At 37.2% G+C, this 19,151-nt stretch overlaps 1 protein-coding gene across 3 annotated transcripts in view; it reads right to left on the minus strand.

The window, feature by feature from the left end:
- Positions 1-4,653: 4,653 nt before the first annotated feature.
- The window catches only part of TBC1D8B (TBC1 domain family member 8B), an 82,622-nt gene continuing 68,124 nt past the window's right edge, over positions 4,654-19,151 (minus strand). For 2 of the 3 annotated variants that reach the window (XM_067723747.1, XM_067723746.1), the window contains exons 15-21: positions 16,213-16,281; positions 15,795-16,035; positions 14,949-15,014; positions 12,974-13,057; positions 11,441-11,497; positions 9,987-10,084; positions 4,654-8,183 (exon numbers count right to left, since the gene is read on the minus strand). In XM_067723747.1, the coding sequence (XP_067579848.1) occupies positions 7,788-8,183; positions 9,987-10,084; positions 11,441-11,497; positions 12,974-13,057; positions 14,949-15,014; positions 15,795-16,035; positions 16,213-16,281 (1,011 nt within the window). In that variant the 3' untranslated portion in view covers positions 4,654-7,787. The other variant, XM_067723749.1, reaches the window with a different exon arrangement.

Here is a 19,151-nt window from a genome sequence, read left to right on the forward strand (position 1 = left end):
GTCCCCCAATAGGACCTAGGGGATGTTCTCTTCCCCAAGACATTGAAAAATACACTCATGAAAGGAGCCTTATCACTCTTGGAACATGCTACAGTGGTAGTCTTGAGTAGGCCAGAGATAGAGATGAGAGATGCTGCCACTGAAAGTAATTTGCTAATTTCAATGAGAATAATGGGATCTTAGAATAGCAAAGAACAAGCGGCAGCACTTAATGACCAGAGATGGGGTGAGCATGGTGAACATGACAGAAGCATGGTCAGAGAAGTAATCTGAATGTTTTTGACCTGCAGAGAAATTTGGTAATGGCTAATTGTTCTTCAGATACTTTAGATGGAAATAGATGAGCAACCTACTAATTCCTACTTGATCCGCGTAGCCGAAACAGTTCTCTCTGGTGAATAAAGATCTAATTTGAGTTATTATGATGGAGATTCATGGCCTCTTGAAGCCGAATCCTGCCTCTGTACCCTGACACTGAATTAAATCTCAGACAGAGTTTTGGGTGAAGCAGAAAAGAATAGCTTTATTGCTTTGCCAGGCAAAGGGGGCCACAGCGGGCTAATGCCCTCAAACTGTGTGTCCCCGACCTGGAGGGGGTACTGAGAAGTTTTATAGTAATGGTTCAAAGAGGGCGTGATCAGCTCGTGGACATGCTTCTGATTGGTTGGTGGTGAAGTAAGTGGTCGTCAGCATCATCAACCTTCTGGTTCCAGCTGGTCTGGGATCTACGTTCGTGTGGGCAACATACAGTTAACTTCTCCCACCTACTGGTGGTTTCAGTATCTGCAAAACAGGTCAAAGATATTGTAATATATGTCCCTCAAGGGGGAACCAGGACCCTGCCCCAAGGCTGCACTATTGTTTCTCTTGACTGTTCCTTCCTTGTCTCCGCGTCTCCTTCCTTCCCTGATTAGCAACTGTTTGAACCTGCTCCCTGGAACCCAGGGAAGGTCATGGAGGCCGAATGAAGCCTATTTCCTGTAATCAAGAAATGGGGGACACAGGAAGGCTTTTGTGTGCCCAGGAGCCCCACAGGGTCCTGCTCGATATGAGTCTCACCTATTTGCAGATATGAGTCAGTTCACACACCCAGAGGCCCTGGAAGGGAAAGCCAGGTACCCTTGAGGAAGGACTCAGCAATACCATAAGCATGTGTTGTAGATTTTCTTCCTAGATTTCCTTTATCTTTCTAGCCAGAGGGGCCTGTGGTCATTTACCAGGGTAGCCATGCACTGGGCAACTGGAAACACTCATACTTCTCAGTCTTTTGGATACTATGAGTTCACATTCATCCAGGACCAGTGTTGGGGGCAGCGGGAGAGTTTAGAACACAACGGTCATCCATTGGTTGGAGTCAGGGCTCATGGAGTTAAGAAATATAATTTTACCCTGAATCCATCTACAATGGGTCCAGTGGATCTGCAAGTACATCATATGGTTCTTAGTTTATGAATGAATATTTGAAATAGCAATACCCAGCCACTGGCAGACCTACCACTTTTGCTCCCTGACCGGTGTAATAAGGGCTATTTATGGTAGGAAGGGCCAGGTAGAATTCACTGTATCTGTTAATACTGTATCCCTGGGGAAATCACACAGATGAGTGCCCGCCAAAGATTTTAAGGATGTGTGTGTGTGTGTATGTGAGGTGGGAGGTGGTTTCTAGTACATCCTCATTTAACTTGCCTGTTTGGCCTGTGCAAAAGGTATGCAGGTCTTGGAGAATGATAGTTGATAATCAAAATTTAATAATGAATGCCAAACATGACTTTTTTAAAAGCTAGATAAATCGTAAGAAACTGCAGAACATTGGCAACACCAAGATCTTAAAAGCAGCCATAAAGAAAAGACATTACCCTCAAAGGAAGACAAACAGAATTAGAGGCTAGGAAATCTACTGCTTGGTGCTTTTGGGATGGCGGAAAAGGTATAGTTCTGATGACAGAAATGGAAGCTGCAGTATAATGTGAGATTAAGGATAAAATGCCCTTCTGCCAGTGATTGGAAGCCCAGGAATGCAGCTACCAGGATAATTTGCTTACCTGACCTCGAGGGATTCAGTGCTACAGGGCTCCTGGTGTCACATGTATCAATCTTACTTTAGATAGCCAATGAAATAGATTCTGGCTGGCAAAAGCAGAAAAAGACTTTATTGAACTGTTGGGGCTCAAAGATGCACTAAGAAGCTCCCCCCTCAAAAAAAGGGGGGATGAAGTCTGGGCATCCACAAGCACCTTAAGTCCTACTTCGGAACCAGAGTGTTGATGTGGAGATGCCACCACTGCCACCAGAATGTATTCTCCACGTTCCCTCCTGCTTTGCTATAGATTGAGAAATTCAGGCAGAAGCATCTGATTAACCAGTCCTTGGTCACATGGCTACAAGGGGCAGGGATTCTGGGAAAGCAAACATCTGGTCTTTTATATGCTGGGCAGAAAACTGATGAGTGGTTGTTAGGGGTGGGGAGAGAGTGGTGACTATGAAGGGATGGACCGTATGAGGGAGTTTTATGGGGTGAGGGAATTCTAATTGTGCTCTGTATTCTAATTGTGCTGATGGTCACAGGAATACATACCTGCCTTAAAAATTCATAGAATTGTACACCAAAAAGTAGTTAATTTATTGTATACTTTAAATAAATAAAACACAACTATGGTCTGATGACCAGTTGCAGAAATGAGGACTGCAGTAGCTACCCATAGTTTCTGCCTTTCTCTTTTAGGTACATAATTATATAATCAATTTATTTCCCTACTTCTCCTCTACTATTTTATATAAGGTGAGTTGATAGTAGTTAACTTTTTGCAGTCCACACGTTACAGGATATCAAGATGGGACTGAGATTGAATTAGGAGGAGTGGACATTACCCATCGATGGATCCAAGTGACCAACAGAAACTTGGATTTTCCCTTAGGAGAGAAGATTACTGCATTTTTGTTGGTATGAGGGCGATTTACGTTATGACAGGCAGCAGCATACCACTGATGCTATTAGTTCTTATGTAGAAGTATGGGAAGAAGGGTGTGCTGCGTGGGAAAAGAGGTGAATAACATAGATGCTTGTGGTGGGCAGACTCTACAACGCACCCCCTACAACCCCTGCCTCCTGATGCTCATGCCCTGTGTAATCCTCCCCCCTTGAAAGTGCATGGGACCTGTGACTTGCCTTTAACCAACAGAATATGGCAAAGGGGATATGTCACTACTGTGAGACTATATTATTATTTTTTTAAACGTCTTTATTGGAGTATAATTGCTTTACAATGGTGTGTTAGTTTCTGCTTTATAACAAAGTGAATCAGCTATACATATACATATATCCCCATATCTCCTCCCTTTTGCATCTCCCTCCCTCCCACCCTCCCTATCCCACCCCTCTAGGTGGTCACAAAGCACGGAGCTGATGTCCCTGTGCTATGCGGCTGCTTCCCACTAGCTATCTATTTTACATTTGGTAGTGTATGTATATCCATGCCACTCTCTCACTTCATCCCAGCTTACCCTTCCCCCTCCCCGTGTCCTCAAGTCCATTCTCTACATCGGCGTCATTATTCCTGTCCTGCCCCTAGGTTCTTATTATATAAGACGCTACCTTGCTAGCAGACTTGCTTTAGAAACTCTCCTTGCTAGACTGATGAAGTAAGTGGCCATTTGAGGGCAGCCCACACGGCAAGGTTGGGCAGCCTGAAGAAGTTGAGGGCAGTTGCTGGGAGCTGAGTAAAGCCTCTAGGAGCTGAGGGTGGCCTCCAGGAGACCACCTACAAGAAGCTGGGGCCTCCAGACCTATAACCATATGGAAATGATTTCTGTCAATAGCCTGAGTGAGCTTGGAAGTGGATTCTTCCCCAGTTAAGCCTCTACATGAGAACCAGCTTGGCTGACACCTTGGTTTTGCAGCCTTTTGAGATCCTAAGCAGAGGACCCAGCTAAGCTGAGCCCAGAGGCCTGACGCATTGAAATGGTGAGATAATGTGTGTTGTGATAATTTGTTACACAGCAAGAGAAAGCAAATATAGTGCTCGATGTCCATTCCAGCCTCTTAGTATGCCTTCCTGTACTGCAGGGGCTAAAAAGCTAAGAGTACATTTCCCAGATTCCCTTGCAACTAAAATTCTGGAGATATTACAGGCCAATGAGATGCACACTCGTGAGACTTAAATGGCAGAAGGAAGGTGGAGGCTAAGTTTCTGCCATTTCTGCCGGTGAACATGGTTGTTCAGATGTTTGGTTGTTCTATTGCAATTTAGCCACTAGCTTGTGGGTGCTGAGAGGCAGGACGCTTGGCATCCATTTTGCTGGTATAAATCATAGCAGGTGGAGCGTGGTTCTGGAAGTAGCAGCTGTAGTGCTGGCTTTTCATCATGGAGTAGGAAGCAGCAGTTTCCTAACAGCAGAAGAATTAGCAACTCCCTTGGTGGCCTGGTTCTGTGGTATAGTTTTGGAAATTGTTCTTGAAAGCTCAATTTAGAGTCAGTCCTCTTGATAATTCTGTAAGCCGCTTAATATCTGGTAATAAATCTTTTCCTGCCTAAACTAATGAGAATTAATTCTGTTCTCTGCAACTGAAACTTAACTAATATAGGAGGGAAGTCCTCAAGTGATAACTGAGTTAAGTATCTATAAAAGTACATCATAATAAATAATAGTAAGATCTTTAAGTAAGCCATTCTTCATATTTATTTAACAGATTTTTAACATTTTTTTATAAAGACCAGTAAAGCCACCTTAACAATTTAATGCATAAGGTATAATGCACTAGTTCAGTGTGACACAACTACATAAGATTTTAAACATTAAGAACAACCCATTTGCTTAACAAGGTAGCAACTACAAAACTATGTGTTCAGCTTATGTCTCCTGCAGACTCATAAAATAAATGTTCGTCTTTTTAACTTGCATTTATAATCTTTCTGCAATTCAGAAATCTTTAGGTATTCAATTTTAATTAATCTAGGCTAAAATACAATACTAAGTAATCTTCAATATTCTGGTTTAAAAATCACCAAATATTAATAACGTATGTTCTTAAGAAAGTATTTTTTTGTAAATACAATTGACAAAATGTTCAACAAAGTATGTGCAATAGTGCCTTTGTATATAAGCATAGAGCCTTGTGTCTTTATAGAGCTACTGTAGTGTAATTTAACAATCATTGCTTAATAGCAGGTGTGTGATAGTTCACATATAAACTATTAACTAAACTCTAAAATTTGGACATGTTTCAGGCAAGTAGTTTCTGAGAAAAGGCACAGATGTTTATTTACCAACCATCTCTTTAAGTGGTAATTTCCTTGAGAAGACAAAGTTGACAAAATAATTTTCAAGACACTACTAGTAAGTGTTTGGCCAAGCTCAATTTACAAAATTTTCAAAGGGTCAACTTGAAAATTCTTGAATATCTCTGAAAATAACATATCCTGTGGTGATGAAGCCATCTGTGTTAGGCTTTGTTCACATTGGATTCTTGCCAAAGGCTGACTATACTAATTCTTTTCCAGAAAGGGAGACTTCTTGGGTTGTCCTAAAGGATATCTGCCCTTTCATTGTTTCAAATCTGAAAAGTCAAAAGGCTTAAAACCAAAGTCTTTTGTGAAGAAAGAAGCTCCAGTGGATGACTTCTCCCCACAATTTCCTAAATCAACTGATTAATAAATTGTTCTTATCAGAAACAGCACAGAAGATTGGATAGGTGTGTTTTTTTTCTTTAAAGTGCTAACAAAGCCCATTATCTCTAAATGAACTTTCATTGTAATGACTGAAATATAAGCAGCATAAAGTATATAGAAATTACACATCTAAATCAAATAGATTACAACTTTTTAGATAGATGCCAAAATTCTATACATTATCTTAACAATCATTATGCACAAGTACAGGCATACCTTGGATGTCGCAGGTTTGGTTCCAGATCACTTCGATGAAAGCAAATATTGCAATAAAGCGAGTCACATGAATTTTTTGTTTTCCCAGGGCGTACAAAACTTACGTTTACACTACAGTGTAGTCTATTAAGTGTGCAATAGCATTATGTCTAAAATAATGATGTACATACTTTAATTAAACATTTTATTGCTAAAAAATGCTAACCATCACCTAGGCCTTCAGTGAGTCCTGTTAGTAACATCAAAGATCACTGATCATTTAACTCTTTTGTCATTTACAGACAGTAAATGGGTGCACTCTGATGCTTTTGCAAAAATGTTCCTATAAAAGGGTTTCATCTTCAAGGAATTCATGGAAAAGACTGACAAGTACAGGTTTCTGGTAACTGACTATACTGCTGAACTGAATAAATAAGCATTTTCAGAACTCTAGTGGAAAACTGATGAATTCATAAAAATGCTAGCAAAAGATCAAGATGAAAAAAAAATTAATTACATGGGATTGAGTGAACTGATGAGGATGATTATAATTTTTGTGACTTTCTGTTTGAATAAAAAAAAAACCCACAAGGAAAAAAAAAAAGACCACTGATCACAGATCACCATGACAAACATAATAATAATGAAAAAGTTCCAAATATTGCGAGAATTACCAAAATGTGACACAGAGATGCAAAGTGAGCAAATGTTGTTGGAAAAATGGCACTGATAGACTTGCTCAACGCAGGGTTGTCACAAGCCTTCATTTTCAGTAAAACTGTAGTATCTGTGGGAATTCCCTGGCAGCCCAGTGGTTAGGACTCTGCGCTTTCACTGCCGAGGGCCTGGGTTCAATCCCTGCAGGCAACTAAAATCCTGCAAGCTGCAGCAGCCAAAAAAACCCAAAACCCAAAAACCAAAAAAATGTAGTATCTATGAAGCGCAATAAAGTGAAGCACAATAAAATGAGGTATGCCTATATACTTTACGAACTTGCCAGACTAATACAATAATTCAGTCTATCTAATGTAACTTAAAATATGACTGGTGAAAATCCAAAATCTAAAACTAGAACCAAAGCAGTCTCAAGCTACTCTGAGACAAATGCCACAAAGAGCAGTGCTCGGAATTTCAAGTAATTTCTCAGTCTAATGAGAGACCTGTACACAGTTTATTGTACTGTTTATTAACCCTTCTGAATTGGCTGGCTTTAACCAGCTCAAATCCAAATCCAAAATCGTTTTTCCTTGTATCGGCCCAGAGTTTTGAGTTCTTTATTTTTATCAGCAACAGAGCTACAAGTGTGTCAGCAGCTTCTGAACTGCTCAGGTAGGGAGAAGATAGAATTCATTAAAAAGCCATTTATTATTAGAAGACTGAATGAGATTAACTTTAAAAAGTTAATATTATTTCAGTTAGATAACGTGAAAATGAGGTTCCCATATGGTAATCTTCTAGATAATTAAGGCTACAGATCTAAGGGCCTGCTTTTCTAAAGCATTCTAATAGGACTGAGGCAATTTGGAAAGTAGGATTTATCAATATGATGTGTCAGCATCACTAACACTCAAACATAACACCACATTTTCAAAAATCATCAGTAATTCATATGTAAATAGCAGCACAAACTAGTAATTTCCTTGCTAAAAGTGATATGGTGGTGCCCTCTGGTGGTAAAATTTAGCATTTAGCATACTCCCCCTGATATTGCATACCTTGTGAAATATAAAAAGTATATTTGTATTAGAGAATATCAAAATTAGACACCACCACAAAGGAATGAATCATTGTGCTTCCAAATATCTTCTTTTTAACCTTCAAATACATTGGTAACAAGAAAATCCCTGATCCCTACTCCTAGAAATCAAGCTGACGCCTATGAGAATCTTGGTAAATGTCTATAATAAGCAATTCCTGTTAAAAGATTTACTTCCTGGTTCTAGAACTTAACTGAGAGGTTTTTGCATTTTCTAGTTTGGCTTTTAGATCTATGGGTTTCTCAAAAAACTTCACCAATGCTGGTTCATTCAACAAAGAGGCGAGAATCTGTTCAAATGCAAATGACCACTGAGGTTCTTCCCTGAGAGAGGAGGGATCTTTCTCTAAGTGGCTCTCTGTTTGCCCCTCACTGGGTCCTCCAGAAGCACAGACTGCACCAGACAATCCTTTGGTTGATGACGCAGGGTTATGGAGTTTCCTTCCAACTTCTTCCATCCTGAGCAAAAGGCTGGTTACAACAGCAATGGCTTGATATAATGACTCTTCTTCAGGGTCCCCGTGAAATAAGTTATATAGTGTCTTTGAAAACTGAATAAATTGTGACTAGAAGACACAAGTTAGAAATATCACATTTGATATTAGACTTAGCAAATATCAGGAGAACTTAGAAGTGAATAGTCTTCTATTTAGAATTTGTACCATATAACCTTCACCACAGAAGTTATAAGAACTGATGATTAATCCACAAATAAATCTTGATTCTAGAAAGATGGGTATGAACCATGAAAGAAAATTCCACTTAAGACTTCTCATCTGTTGCCTAATAACAGTAAATTATATACATATATTATATATACAATAATTCTTGGACAGTATCTGCCAGCATTCCATCAATGTTAGGTGGTACTTTTAATTAGGCAAAGTCCCATATTTCCTTACATGTAAATCATTCATTCATTAACCAATCTTAATGAACAGATTAAGAATGAGTTCCCCTTGATCTCCCCAAAGGGCTAGAGTAGGCAGCTCAACTAGGATGACTTAAATATAAGGAAGAATGTTTTGGGACCTATCTAGTAGTACAAGGTAGCTCTAAGGAGCCCATTTGGACATGTTTCTCTTTAAAAGCTAAGGTGGGGCCCAAGTAAAGAAATAACCTGGATTGTCTGCTAATTGCCTCTAGATAATCCATAGACATTCCTAGAAGATGTTTGTCAATTAAAAAAGAAACTATTCCAACACAAAAGTCCTATAAGTCAATCATGCTACCAGAAAAGTTTATATGTAAATAAAAAGCAAATAAAAAAGATAAACTTCATAAAAATGTATTGTACCATACTTTAAGTTTTCTCTTTCTTTCTTAGTCTGTAATACTGTTTATTTATTAAAAATTTAGAATAAATATATCATGATTAATTTTAAAAAGTACTTATTTAACTATCAAATTACCTAGTCCACTGAGAAAAACTACGCTATTTCATATTTCTCATTTTGGTAAAGTTCTGGGAATCCTCAGTATCTATACCAAAAGATTTAACAATTTTTTTAAATTTATTTTTTGGCCATGCCGTGTGGCATGCGGGATCTTAGTTCCCCGATCAGGGATCAAACCTGTGCCCCCTGCACTGGGAACGCAGAGTCTTAACCACTGGACTGCCAGGGAAGTCCCTATACCAACAGATTTTAATTAAAAAAATATAAGAACATATAATGACTGAATAGTGTGTAAGAAAGAGATGGATTTAGAATTGTGTCAATAGGGCTTCCCTGGTGGCGCAGTGGTTGAAAGTCCGCCTGCTGATTCAGGGGACACGGGTTCGTGCCCCGGTCCAGGAAGATCCCACAGGCCGTGGCGCGGCTGGGCCCATGAGCCATGGCCGCTGAAGCCTGCGCGTCTGGAGCCTGTGCACAGCAACGGGAGAGGCCACAATAGTGAGAGGCCCGCGTATCGCAAAAAAAAAAAAAAAAAAAAAGAATTGTGTCAATAGTAGTCATTAATACTGTCTGAGCAGGTTTAAGATGATTAGGAACTAGGGTGTGACCTATTTTAATTATTATTCCCACTACCTAGCATTGGGCATGTCATCTAGTAGGCACTAAGAAATGTTTACTGAATAAGTGAAATAAAAAACACTGAAATATATGTTATACACACATCTTTTCTATAGGTACAAATGTCACAGCAGAGGACTGTGATGAAACTCTAGATGCATTTAAATGTTTACAGCAGAAAATCATTTAAAAATTTACTCCCACTCTTCTATACTCATTTGAAACTTACAGAGATGATGCATAGATTATTTATTTTTGTAATAGCATGTTAGCTATTTTAGATTTGGATACACCCACATTCATTTATACAAAAACACACAAGTAAACCAGAATTTTTCTTTGAAAATACTATACCTGATTCATTCTTGGTAAATCCTTAATGTTTTCTTCTTTTTTCAAAAGCTCCTCTTGCCATTGACTTAGATATGCTTGAATGTCAACTTTTTCTTTTCCTCAATGAGGGGAATAAAACCATTTCATAATGAACAGCCCATTATATTTTCCCAAATCCCCAAAAGAACAATTTTGATTGAAAGATATTTCATTGAGATATAAGATTCCACATTTTTTACTCCAGAAATTGATCTGACTATACTTTTTATTTCACTCACTGGCTCTCAAAATACATTCTCCACTTCCGTTAAACTAAAACTTTTACTTTGGAAAGGTTGGGGACTAGAGGAAGAAGGATGCCTTTTAGATTAAACAGTACATGATGTAAATTTCATGTAGATGTTCTCATGCATACCACTAAGTTTAAAATAGCTTCTATATGATGTTCTTAGCATGCAGTTACCATAGCATACTATGGTGACTCTTTTTCAAAAATTCAAAACAGTACTTATTCATTCATTCCTTTGAAGAGTTTAATCACAATGATATTAATGGGACTTTATTAATAATTATTTAGATCTCTTAGAAAACTAGGATATACTGAACAACCTGGCAAAGTTATCATATTTAAGCAGATCTTCAGCAATTATTTTTTAACTAAATGTTACTCAAAAACATAAAAAGAATGATGGACCTTTGGAGAACAATTTGACAACCTCTATCAAAATATTAAATGTACATATTCTTTGTTATCCAGCATTCTCATACCTCTATGAATTTATCCTATCCTAAAGAAATATGTGCAAAAGTATTATAAAATGTAAGTATAAAAATGTTTGTTGGAGAATAGTTTGCAATATAATTAATTGGAAACAACCTAAATGTTCATCAATATTGAGCTAGTTACTGAAATAAATGATGGTACAACCAAACAGTGGAATACTCTGCACCCATTAAAAGGAATAAGATAGATCCAAATGTACTGACATGAAAAGATGTCCATGATATACTACAAAATCAAAAAAGCAAATTGTACAACAATATTTATGAAATGTTTCTTTTTTAAAAGAGAGATGTCTATATTTGTTTATACATTGAAACAGGTCTGGAAAGAATACAGACCAAAATGTTTTCACATTTACTTCAGGGTGGGGTTGGGTGAGGGTATGAGGATTTCTGTACCATTTAAATTCCTTTTATAAGGATTATCTATTACTTATGTAATTAAAATTAATATTTTCAAATAATAAAATTAAATAAATACAGGTCATTTACAGTTGTATTTTCTATAACTTCTGAGACTTAAGTATCAAGAGAAGAAGAAGAAATTGTTAAACTAAAACAAAGGAACTGAAAAAGCTCTCAGGACAAATCAATCAATAGACTTTAAAAGGAATCCACGTTTCCCCTTTGTGTAGTTAACCCTATTTACAAAAACAATAATTTAAACTAAATGATACTCCTAGATCATATACCTTTTTCAGGGCTGTTTTTTGCTGACTCTGCTTCCTTCTCCTTTGCAGGCTTGGAAACTAGAGGAAAAGAGGACAATTGCATTTTGTAAAATATTTAACAAATACCTTTTGAAAGTAAAATAATATTTTATATAAAGACTTATAAGCACACTTTATGTTCTTCAATTCATCAAACCAATTATAGCTAACCTGACCTCCTATCATTAGATGGCAAAGTATTCAAGAACTTTAAAAAGAACACTGGGGAAAAATCCATATAAAAAATCTCAGGGCTTCCCTGGTGGCGCAGTGCTTGGGAGTCCACCTGCTGATGCAGAGGACATGGGTTCGTGCCCCGGGCCGGGAAGATCCCACATGCCACGGAGCGGCTGGGCCCGTGAGCCATGGCCGCTGAGCCTGCGCTCCGCAACGGGAGAGGCCACAACAGTGAGAGGCCCGCGTACCGCAAAAAACAAACAAACAAAAATCTTAGAAGGAAGTATACCAAATATTAAGTATTTATTTCTGGGTGGTATGTGGTATTTTCTTCCTTGTGATTTTCTTCGAATTAAATTGTATTACTTCTTTTATTAGGGAAAAAACACACACACACCGGAAGTCAAAAGACTGAGCTACTAGTCCTGATTGTGGTAAAACCTCATTGAAAACTCTTACACGAGTCATTTCTCCTTTCTTGGCCTCAGTGCCCTCTATATAATTAAGGGACTTGACTAGATGATTTGTAAGGTCACTTCAAACACTAACATACAGTAACATAAACATACATTAATAAGAACTTATCCCTCTTTAAGACATTCATATTTATGAAAAAGAAGCAAAAGACACAAAAATTAGCTCATAACCCTTCCAAATTATGTCTTGGAGACAGACTCATCCCGGTCTCCTACACCTACAGTGATTTATGATAAGTATTCACTGTTTGAATAATAGCTATGACCTTCAATCATCAAAGATTCTATTGTCTTCATCGCATTTTAACAAGGCATAAAAAATGGTTGGATACCTTTTAGAAATTTCTGCTACAGAAGTAGAAACAAAATGCATTTTCTTTCTAATTCTCCAGTAAATAAGAAATTCCATAAATCAAAACCCAAAATGTAGTTTAGTTAATCAGTCAAATATTTATAGAGTACTTACCATGCATTTAGGACTGTACTAAGTGTTATGGTAGCACAAAAGAAGTATAAGGTATAATTAACCCAAATTTTACTAGTGGTAGCTGGGTAAAGAATGTTTAAGCCAGAAAGACCTCTGGGTGACTAATAATCAAAACAGATAAATTTATTTATTTATTTAGGCTGCGCCAGCTCTTAGTTGCAGCATGCAGGCTCTTAGTTGTGGCATGTAGACTTCTTAGTTGCAGCATGCGGACCTCCTAGTTGTGGCATGCAGACTCTTAGTTGCAGCATGCATGCGGGATCTAGTTCCCTGACCAGGGATTGAACCTGGGTCCCCTGCATTGGAAGCAGGGAGTCTCACCCACTGGACCACCAGGGAAGTCCCAAAACAGATAAATTTAAAACAGATATTTACCATGGAGCTGACTGAAATAAAGTAATTCTTCCTTGGAAAGTTCATCTCCCTTTGAAGGGTCCTTATACTTCACTTCAGTATAAGCTGAAAACAGATAACCCAAATCACATTTATAACAATGAGGGACAGAAACGAGTCCTATAATAGATCAATTAAATCTGGGGGCAGAGAATCAAACAAAGGGTCCCTGTCAAAAAAAGACATATGTGAAGAAATGTGGAAGTAGTATTACTCTACCGTATAGCAAATAACAAGAAGTACTTGATCACTTTGAGTTCTATTATTTTTCCAAATTTCTTGCTTTTTAATAGTTTTCCAAGAGCCACTACAAGTTGAAATTTAAAAATATGGGTTAATTGGATATACTCCAATATAAAATAAAAAGTTTTAAAAAATGTTTAAAAAATCTGGCACTTGGGAATCTCTGAAAACGTGACCTCAGTCATTTAAAAACGTCTTTAATAAGAAGGAAAACACGAAGTTGAGTGCTCTAACAGATACACAGTGTTTTTTCTATTTTTGATCCTTCTATTGAAAGCGTACTCATTCCATGGCAATATTAGACATTCTAATTTGACTTGACAATGTAAAGTCCTTCATAGTTATTATTTGGTTTGTCTTTTGTTTTAAATGCTGTGATTGTGACTTGAGTTTGTGAAGGGTTAAAGATGGCTTTTAGATTTCTGGTCTGGTAAAGAATGGTTCCCAGCTATCCTGGGAAGGCTCTAAAAGATCTTAGGTGTAGCTTTAGACAAATTATGAGGTACTTTTGTGTGTGTGTGTGTGAATCACCCTATCTAAGCTAAAAGGTACTTTTGCAATGTTCCTTTAAAGTCTAAGACTGGTTTCCCAATTATGGATCAGGCCTGGAAAAGGCTGCCTCTTAAGGTCAGAGGGAAATACTTAAGTAAAGTGGAATGATGTGGTAACATTAAGGCAGTATGGTAGAATAGAAAGAAACCTGTGCTTTGGAGTCAGACTTCAGTTTGAATCTCAGCTAACCAATTTATTAGCTATGTGATCTTCAGCAAATTTAATCTTTCCCTTAGTTTCCGTATCATCAAAATTGGAAGGATAATACCACCTTTCAAGGATATCATGAGAACTAAATAAAAGACTGCACGTAAAGCAAACACCTCGACAGAGCAAGTGCTCAATAAATGGTAGCTTTTATTTTGCTTCCTTTTTTAAAAAAAAAATATTTATTTTTAGCTGCATTGGGTCTTCGTTGCTGTGCACGGGCTTTCTCTAGTTGTGGTGAGCAGGGGCTACTCTTCGTTGCGGTGTGTGGGCTTCTCATTGCAGTGGCTTCTCTTGTTGCAGAGCACGGGCTCTAGAGCACAGGGTCAGTAGCTGTGGCACGCGGGCTCAGTAGTTGTGGCTCATGGGCTCTAGAACGCAGGCTCAGTAGTTGTGGCACATGGGCTTAGTTGCTCCGCGGCATGTGGGATCTTCCTGGACCAGGGCTCAAACCCGTGTCCCCTGCATTGGCGGGAGGATTCTTAACCACTGTGCCACCAGGGAAGCCCTATTTTGCTTCCTTTTCCAAATGTTTAATATCCCTGTTGCCTGGTCTCATTTTTCTGAATAATTTGTAGTATTTCACAAGTTTAGCAGTTTGTCTAAAGTTAAATTCAACTCTCTAATAACAACAACAACAATAAAAATTCAACATTATGACAATATTCAAATGATAGATAGTTCCTACACACAAACTACTTATCATTAAATTGATTGAACACTAACAGGAAGGAAACTTGTGAACCCATCTGTTGCACAGAAACTCTTCCATAGATGTCAGTGTAACTATATATCAGCAAAAATATTGCTAATATGATCCATGGGCCACAATGAAGCAATGACCTTATATCATATGGAAAATTACGTTATTTGTTAAAATGGAATGATATCTGTAATTATACTTGTTAAAATGGAGTCAACTCCTATATATCACTAACAACTGTTAAATTCTTACCTGGAGGAATATGCAGCTTAAAAAGCACCTTAAGCTTCTCAGTAAAACTTCCATTGTACATTATGTCTGTTCAATAAAATTAAATTGCAAATAATCACAGCCAAAGAACATTCAATCAATTCCAGCAACACAGATTAATTAAGACACAGATACTAGCCAGGAATTAGGATTCAGAAACCTTCTGTTACTTAAACTAACTGTTAAACAACTACCCAGTAGGCCAGATTCTCTCCTTGAAGTATATAAGCAAAATACCCTTTATCAGAGGGATAAATAAAATGCTCTTCTGCTGAACTCTTTCCCCCAATCCCAATCTAAAATTTACTTTTTCTTTTGAATGAGGCCTTATGCTTCATCTGAGGAGAGAACTCCTCTTCAAGGGGCAATCCCTGATAAGAAAGCATGCTAGGTTGTCTGGAAAAGCAAAGGAATGATATAACCAGTGGACTATCTACAGGCACAAAATGTTCATTGAATAGTTCTCTACCACTTTTCTAGGCTATGTGGTTGGATTTTTATTGAGGGAGAACGTCCTCCTGAAGAATCCATGTGCCTGAAGGTGGGAAAATCAGGACATTCTCTTCCTTCATTAAATCATCCACATCTAACAGCTTGTTTTTCTGGGAGGGTTGGGGCAAAATGAGATGAATATATTTAGACTTAGCAAAAAACAAAGAAAATGGTCCAGTTATTGCTAAAGTTGGAGACAATGTAAATCTGATAAAAAAATCTGATATCAGGCTGATAAAATCTGACTAAATTGGCAATGATAGGCAGTACTAAGTATTTCTAGGGGTACCTTTATTTTTTTGCTTTAAAAAAGAAGATTATTGGACATCATCCTACCAATTGCAGAGGAGAATTCTTTGAAGTTTATAAGGCAGTCGGAGTTTTCATCCAACAATCTGAATGTCCATAAAGCTAGTGAGTCTCTGTTTGCAGAATGAGCCCAGGGACTCAACAAGTGATACAACACTCTGAACTGCTGGCAGTCAATCTGATACTGTTCCAAATATGGCAGACTAGGATCATGGTGCTTCAATACTGGAGAACTCAAACACCAATAGTAAGAAAAAAACAACTCTCTCTATTTAAGAAATGGGGGAAAAAAAAAAAGCAAAGTCATTATATCAGAAAAAGTAACTTTATAAGATTTTTTTCTTTTAAACATGTCTACTAAAGTAATTAAAGATAAAATAGTTGAACAGTTGTGGTAAAATTCTGCTAAGAATATTATTTTTCATTTAAAGAAGGAAAACAGTACCTTAAAGATGACATAAAGTTCATCCAATTCATGAAGGCTCAATTTCACATCTTGTGATACAACACGCAACTTTAAAAGGATTAAAAGCAATTTAGAATTTAACACTTCAGCATATTCTCTTTGAATCAATTTAGAAATCTCCCTCTGCCAGAATAAAATATATTTTTTTAACTTTTTAAAGGAATAACAAAGTAAATGTACATATTTTCCCTTTTAAAAAGTTGTACAGAGACTATAGCTCAATTCTATTCTGATATGTAATTTGACCTTCATCTCTTCATATCCAGAGATAACTGCCAAAGGACAGCCACTTAATGTCTATAAATATAAGCAACAATATTCTATAGTTTTTTTCCATATATTCCTGTCTTGCTATATAAGCAATCTGTCAAGTCACCATATGGGGTTGTCATTAAACACTTCAAAGTCACTGGGAGATGTACATTCCCTCTCTGTGCCAAAAAACGTAATCTATCCCAGAGCATAGAAAAATATGATTTGTTCCAAAATCCATTCTATGACGTGAGCACAATTCTAATATGAAAACTAAAGTTAGCACACACACACTGTAAGCCAATGTCACTTTAACACAGATATAAAGAACCAAGCTAAACTATTTAGGAAAATTATCAAAGCAGAATATTAAAAGAATAATACAACACGAACAAATAGGACTCATTTCAAGAATCCAACAGAAGTCTAATATTAGGAATTCTTTAATGTACTTTACTACATTAATAAATATAACCTCAAGATATGGAAAAGTTATTTGATCAAAGTTAACATTCAATATAGATTTTTTTTAAATGTCCCAAATCCCTTAACCTAGAAACTGAATGAAACTCCTTAATTTGCTAAAAGGCATCCTTCAAAAATCAACAGCAAATATCATACTTAATAATAAAATACCAGAGGCACTTCTATTAAATTCCAGAATGAGCCAAGGAAGGCTACTTCCACTGCTATTATTTAATACTTCTCTGAAGGTCCTACCCACTACAATAACATCAAAAAACTGAAAACAGGTATATATATTAGGAAGCGCCAAAACTCTAAGACTAGAAATGATATGCTTGTCTATTCAGAAATTCAACTGAAAAAAATTAGAATTAATGAGAGTCAGTAACACAGCCACTTAAAAAAGCAACATGTGCAAATCAATGGCTTTTACATATACTATAATAAACAAATTAGAAAATGTAAAGAAAAAAGATCTCATTCATATTAGTAACAAAACCATAAAATATATAGGAGTAGACAAACCCAACAAGAAATGTGTAAGATCTATATGATGAAAACAATAAATGCTTACTAAAGGACATTTAAAAAGACATCATTAAAATGGATATTAAAAAGGAATATTAAAAGCCTTACCAGATTTCAAAATGGACTATAAAGCCACAATAATTAAAACAGTGTGGGGCTTCCCTGGTGGCGCAGTGGTTAGGAATCTGCCTGCCAATGCGGGGGACACAGGTTCGAGCCCCGGTCTGGGAAGATCCCACATGCCGCAGAGCAACTAAGCCCATGCGCCACAACTACTGAGCCTGCGCCCTAAAGCCCGCAAGCCACAACTACTGAAGCCTGTGTGCCTAGAGCCCGTGCTCCACAACAAGAGAAGCCACCGCAGTGAGAAGCCCACGCACTGCAACGAAGAGTAGCCCCTGCTCGAAGCAACTAGAGAAAGCCCGCGCGCAGCAACAAACACCCAACACAGCCAAAAATAAGTAAATAAATTAATTTTTAAAAAAACAAAGCAATACCAGTACTATAAGCCAATATGAGAAAGTATGTTTATAAATTATATAATTTTATATGGGGAAGGCCTTGCTAAGTTTGACATGAAACACACACAATATGTAAAAAAAGAAGAGATTTGACTACATAAAATTTTGAAAGTTATATACTCTGAAATACATCATAATACATCATAAAAATTAAAGAAACAACAAGATTGGGGGAAATGTTAGCCACAAATATAATTGACAAAGAATTAATACCACTAATATTTTTAAAATGTGACGCTAGTGGGAGTGTGGGGAAAAAGGCATTCTTACACACTGTTGGTGGGATTATAATTTGATACAAATCTTTTAGAGGATAATTTAGCAGGACCTGTCAATGTTTAAATACTCTTACAAATGTGTAAGATTAGATATACAGTTGACCCTTGAACAACTCGGGGGTTAAGGGTGCTGACCTTCCACACAGTCAAAAATCTGCATATACTTTACAGTTGGCCCTTCATATCCATGGTTCCACATCTACAGATTCAACCAACCATGGATCTTGTAGTACTGTAGTACATGTTTATTGAAAACAATCCTCATGTAGGTGAACCTGTGCAGTTCAAACCCATGTTGTTTATATAAGGTATTACTTGCAAAAGCGAAAAAACATTAAAATGAAAGAGAGAGGGAGACCTACTAAATGGAGACCTACTATTCAGTGCATTAAGAGAAGCGAGGTATGCAATAATATGCAATGACCATGATATAGCTCTGAGTGAAAAAAGTTGCAGAACAAAGTAACTGGTATGATCTCATTTGAAAAGCTATATTGTCCCCCTCCCCCCCACCACATACACATTTATGTCTATAGATATTTAGAAAAAAGATCTGGAAGGATACATGCCAAATCATTTTAATGTTAGTTACTCCTGGGGTAGGAAACTTCTACTTTTTTACATTTCTATAATGTTTGAATTATTCACAATGAGCATGTATTCAGAAATGTTAATTTTCCCAGATTTGTACCTCTGAGGACTTAACCTTTAAGCAAGTAGGTTTACAAAAACAATACATGATCATGATAAAAGCTCAAACAGCACAGAAGGATTCATACAGCAAAGTAAAACACTCTCTCTTCCAACCAGAAATCTATTAATTCCACTCACCAGAAGCAACCAATATTAACAGCTTCTAATGCAGTCATCCAAA

Source organism: Pseudorca crassidens, chromosome X (genome assembly GCF_039906515.1).
Source record: "Pseudorca crassidens isolate mPseCra1 chromosome X, mPseCra1.hap1, whole genome shotgun sequence".
NCBI classification, from domain to species: Eukaryota; Metazoa; Chordata; class Mammalia; order Artiodactyla; family Delphinidae; genus Pseudorca; species Pseudorca crassidens.